The 5407-nt window shown below is 53.2% G+C and overlaps 1 protein-coding gene across 2 annotated transcripts in view; it reads left to right on the plus strand.

Annotated features, from left to right (window-relative positions):
• The window catches only part of LOC105557614, a 20204-nt gene extending 15816 nt beyond the window's left edge, over positions 1-4388 (plus strand). For both annotated transcript variants that reach the window (XM_012004894.1, XM_012004895.1), the window contains exon 11: positions 111-4388. In XM_012004894.1, coding sequence (XP_011860284.1) covers positions 111-3271 — 3161 coding nt within the window. In that variant the 3' untranslated portion in view covers positions 3272-4388. The remainder of the gene's footprint in view (positions 1-110) is intronic.
• The last annotated feature ends 1019 nt before the right edge of the window (positions 4389-5407 follow it).

Below are 5407 nucleotides of genomic sequence, written 5' to 3' on the forward strand. Positions count from 1 at the left end.
GAGAGAGAGAGAGAGAGAGAGAGAGAGAGAGAGAGAGAGAGAGAGAGAGAGACACGCGTGAGCAGCTACTCGTGATATTGATACCTGCCAACGGCTTTTTCTGTTACTAGGGAGGCGTACGGTATTTGAGAGGGTGGGTCAGCCGGTAACTAAAGTCGTCAACCCTCACACCGGCACCGTGATTACCGTGTCGGCCGACGAGGATGAGGATGCTATTAGCTCCGTACTGGAGTACGACTCCGCCGCGGAGGAGATCCACGCGCCTAGAAGCGTGTGCGCGGAGGAGGGCCCGGCCTCGCTCGGCGCGGCCGACCTTCCGGACGAGCCGGAGAGCCGGGCGCTGAGTCGCGAGCTCACCGAGATCTGCGCGGAGATGCGCTCGGCGAGCGAGCCGACGATCAACAGCGTGCCGGACGAGAACATACGCGAGCTGCAGGAGCGTCGCGCCCTGTGCGCGGAGATGGCGGCGACGACGGCGGCGGCGGCGATGACGATGTCGATCGATTACGAGAAGGAGGAGGCGTTCCGCGACGTGCCGACGAACCTCAGCCTCTGCGCCGAGCCGGGTGAGATCCCGAGCAGTCCGATGACGCAGGCGAAAGAGACCGCGTTGTGGTGCAGCAAGGGGAGGTCCGTCGTCGACCGACGCGTCGAGGATTATCATAGCGAGGCACACGAGAGGTATCTTGCCAAGGCCAAGTACGTCGTCAGCTATGACGACGACAGCGTCACGCTGATGGAGAACAGGACGATGCGGAGCGAGAGAAGTGTCGAGGTACCGCGACCGAGCGTGGACGAGCGAGTCAAGAGACCCGTCGCGAGGAAGGCCGTCGTCGATCGAGAGAGAACGTTGAGTCCCGCGCAGAAACATCCGATTGAGCAGCGGCCGACGCGTGCGGAGAAATACATCGTCAAGGAGCACGAGGATAGCGTCGTCATCGAGGACGCGCGGTGCGTCGAATCGGATTCGACGCTGAACGTTGGCGTAAAGAAAGAGGAAAATTGCCTCGATAAAAAGAGACTCGAGTGCGCGAGAGATAGCAAGGTAGCGAGGAGGGACAAGTACGAGGTGATGCGAAAGAATGACGAGTGGAAGAGCCGCGCTTCTCCGCGGGAATTCACCGGCAAGGATCGACTTAAGCAAGAGAGTAATGAAATTAAACGCGCGAGAGAGGTGTCCTCGATCGACCTGTCCGAGTCGACGGAACCGATTGCCGACGTAATTGTGAGGAGAGGAAATCCTGTCAAAGCCGCCTTGTACATGGAGAAAGCGAGATCGCTCTCTGACTGCGACGACAGAGAGAGGGATGATGAATTGCCTCCGTTGGATCCGCCGCCGCTGGACGACTTCAGCTCCATCGAGTATCACATGGTGGAGCCGTGCAATCTCGGTAGAGACGCCACCTCCACGTCCACCCAGTCCGACGACGACATCGAGCACATCCACGCGTCCGAGGTGATGCAGATGCGGATCAAGGTCGACGCGGGCAGATGTAGGGACGCAGGCGCGACGGTCGGCGCAGTCGCGCAGTTCTCTTCTCCCGTAGTTCAACGCAAGAGCAGCAAGAGCACGATCTCGGACGACGACCTGGAGTACATACACAGCGTCGAGCTTGGCTTCGAATCCACGAGCTCGGAACGCGGCGATGTCGGCGCGATTAAGTCCTTGACAAAGACGAGCAGCGACTGCCCACGTAGAAGGCACAGCAGACACACGTTGTCCTCCGATGACGATCTGGAACACGTTCAGCTCTCGGAGGCTCGCGAGTTGGAACTCGACGCGGTGGCGAGATTGTCGCAGAGAGAACCCCCGCAGGTGGGTCAGGAAGCACCGTCGTCGGCGGAGCAGCAAGGAGCCAAGTTGAGATCCGGCAAGAAGCGAAAGGATATTATGGTGATCGAGAAGGGTGAGACGGAGGCTGCGGAGGTCACTGTGATATACAACCCACTGGAGGATGTCTGGCTCAAGTCGGAGGAGACTGACAAGTGCAGTTCCGCCGACTACTTTAAGGACAAGCCAGAGGGACCGTATCCGAGCCCCACGAAAAGGGCAAAAAGTCGCGGCCCGAAGACGATGAGTTTTTCACCGTCTCCGCTGCTACCCGCCAAGCGAGCCTCGCAGACGACCGACAGCGACATCGTTGAGATTATCGACATCGACGCGTTGCAGAAGGCCGACGTGGATGCCGATGCGACGCCGGAGTGCAAGATTCTGCCCGTCGTCGCCGCGGCGCGTACCCGGAAGTCTCGCAAGAACAAGCGGTCGCAGTCGGACGGCCAGTCGCAGGAGAACAGTTGTACGGAGCCTTCTCTCGCCGCCCCTCTGCCTTCGTTCCGTTCCTCTAAGGTGAAAATGGCGGAACTGCAAGAAGCTGTGCGGGAGGAGCCATTCGCGGAACTCGGCCCCGCGGATCAGGAGCCGAAACCTCAAGCTTCACCCTCGGCAGAGGGTGTATCCTGGAGCTCTATCGTCAAGAAGAGCATTTCCTCTTCCTTGGATTCGCAGGAAGTCCGCAAGGAGACGGATCTTGAGCCGTTGATAGAGGTGGAGGAAAAACTAGAAGCCGGCGAGCACGTGAGGAAGCTGGAGGAGGCTCAACTCCGCGGCGGAGACGATCCTATGTTCCTTGAATCCGTGACGCGCCAAGTACGCGAGAGTACGCGACGACTAGCTTGCAGGAATAAGGAGGAAGAGGAGGAGGGAGAGGAGGAGGAACTCCGCTTCCGTAAGAAGGATAACGTCGATGTAACGAAGACGACGGTGACGACGACGGCGACGACGACGGTGAAGGAGAGTGTCCTCGTAGACCTTGACGCACCGGTAGCGGACGAAGAACTTGGCACGGACAAGGATATTGCGCGCGTCACGACTGCTATGGCGCGAGCTAAGATCTCCCGGGACAAGGGGGATAACAAAGCGACGGAGGGCAGTCCTCTCCTCGTTTCGGAAGTACGATTCGTCGTCGACGAGACACGTCGAGGTAACGTGGCAGCCGAGAGGAGAGAATCGCAAAGAGATTCTTCTTTGCAGCTTCAGCCAACGCGGCAGCAGGTGGAGAGCAGTGGCAGCGGCAGCGGCAGTGGCAGTGGCGGCGACGGAGACGGCGACGGAGCGCCCGAGCGGTCAAGTAATTTGGCCTCCTCGAAGGTGCTCCCGCAGTCCACCGTGCCTGTCGACAAGCGGAACGAAGCGGAGCGCGAGATGCCCAGCGAGCACTCGACCGCCGCCAAGAAAACGAGCAACAGATCTAAGAGGAAAAAGCGCAGATGAGTAGAGGATTGCTGCATGGACGTGCCTAGGGCCAGCCTTGCCCTCTACATACTCCTGATGCAAGTGGCAGGAGCAGATTAGCGTTCATATGTAAGAGAGTGAGATCACACATCCAAGTTCGAGGCGCGACCTTGGAAGAGCTACCTTGCATCGGGTAGTGTCGGTTAGCCTGCGTCTCGCTACAATGACGATAGGCCCATCTTTCCTTCCTGTAATCCGCTATTGATACTTGCAGGAATTCGTTCCTGGCATAGAAATTAATTATTCGAGACTGTAACGATCGAACGGAAAAATAAGCGCGTCGCCATGTACGTGCGAAGTTATCGGTCTATCTCCAAATTTTGTGTGGCCCTATCTTCGTTTCGAGTCTTATCAATCAGTAGTTGTATCGATGACAAAAGTAGATACTGTGTTCGGACGATATAGCGGGCAAGGTTGCGTTCTGGCGGATCTGTTAGGACATTATCAGGCGCTTCGCCGTTAGTTCCAGCGGGGTGTAGAACTAACGAGGAAGTTCCCAGGACAAGATCGCGTTTCGCCACCCGAGGAATACCCGTGTAGCAATTTTGATTCGACTGCCTTAGGTTGTAAAAGATGATGGAGTTTGAATTCTACATGGCGTAAACGAATTGCGTGTATCTATATATCGTTTGCCCATTATCGGCAACACAATTGTTTGGTGCAATTAACGCGACGTGACGATCGCTCTTGGCCATTAGGTGTTCATTTGCGGGATTGACCCTTTTTAGCTGGCCTTATTCTTAAGTGACGACCATCGTCCGGGATGCAATAGGCTATATTTCTTCGTTGTAGTACAAAACCTCCTCGTCAGAGTCATTCGTTTACTGCCCGCAGATTATGCTTCTCGATGACAGTACACAGAGAGGAATTATTATGAAATTGAAGAGATTTTCGATCATAATACTTTTTACAGTTTGCAGTGGCTACAATTAGGAACTTACTTAGCTCTACGCATTGTCTTCGTGCACTTTTGTATAATATCTATTTGTTTTTGAGGAGACTTGGAAGAGGACTCTCTATAGTCTACAGAGTGCTACGCAACATATTGACCACCGGTCATGGGAAGGTAGAGGGGACTAAGACAAACAGAAAAGTCCTGTACTATTTTGCGCTTGGACGAATAGTTATCGAGATATTGAATTTTAAAAATCGCCGTATTAGCCCAACCTACTGGCAAATGTAAGCGCGCGGTGAGATGCGCCCGCCTAGCGGCCCCGCTCGAGGCGGTGTGCGGCGAGGAGTAGGGAGGCGAGGCGTGCCGCTGCCCGTCCGCCGCTTACGCGACCGCTGGCACGTCTCTCCGCGCTGCGTCAAAGTTCGCAGCGATGGTCGCTACTCACCGCGCGCTTGCATTTGCCAGTAGGTTGGACTAATACGGCGATTTTGAAAATTCAGTATCTCGATAACTATTCGTCCAAGCGCAAAATAGTAAAGGACTTTTCTGTTTGTCTTAGTCCCCTCTACCTTCCCATGACCGGTGGTCAATATGTTGCGTAGCACCCTGTATATCATTCATCATTTATACGCAGACAAGTATTTCCTGGTAAATTGCTGACTAAATAATATTAATAATAATGGTAGCAGTAGTAGTGTAATAGGGAGAGGCAGGGGACAGTAAGAGATCCGTTTGCGTTATAAATCTGTAATACGATGTGTTCTACATGATAATTTCTCGAACGTGTTCATCTTTGCACAAACCATGCTTGTTCAGATGTTTACACGAGTATTGCTCTACTCAAAATTTAGACAGCTGGACATTGAAATCTGTTTGAGCACAAACCGTAGATTGGATAGATCAGGCATAGCAGCATCACAAGACCGATCGATGTTGATGGTATGAAGAATCAAGTCTTTCAGTATTTTTCTTCTAAATAACGCATGTGATTCCGGATATGTTTCGGTCTATTGAAGAGAGAGATCTTCTTCAGTATAACTAAATTTGTCCACTTTTCTCAATTTTCTTCTCCTAAATTTCATCCTTTTATTTTTTATTTTTTGTTAAGAGAAACGAGAAACACTACGCGCTGTATACAAGATCAATTCAACGTTTTTGTTATTTTGATTAGTTGACTTTGTAAGATTATTACGCTCTCTTGTTAATTTTTATATTGTTTT

The sequence above is a fragment of the Vollenhovia emeryi genome, unplaced genomic scaffold (assembly GCF_000949405.1).
Source record: "Vollenhovia emeryi isolate VEMERY1.0 unplaced genomic scaffold, V.emery_V1.0 DF939443.1, whole genome shotgun sequence".
NCBI lineage: Eukaryota > Metazoa > Arthropoda > Insecta > Hymenoptera > Formicidae > Vollenhovia > Vollenhovia emeryi.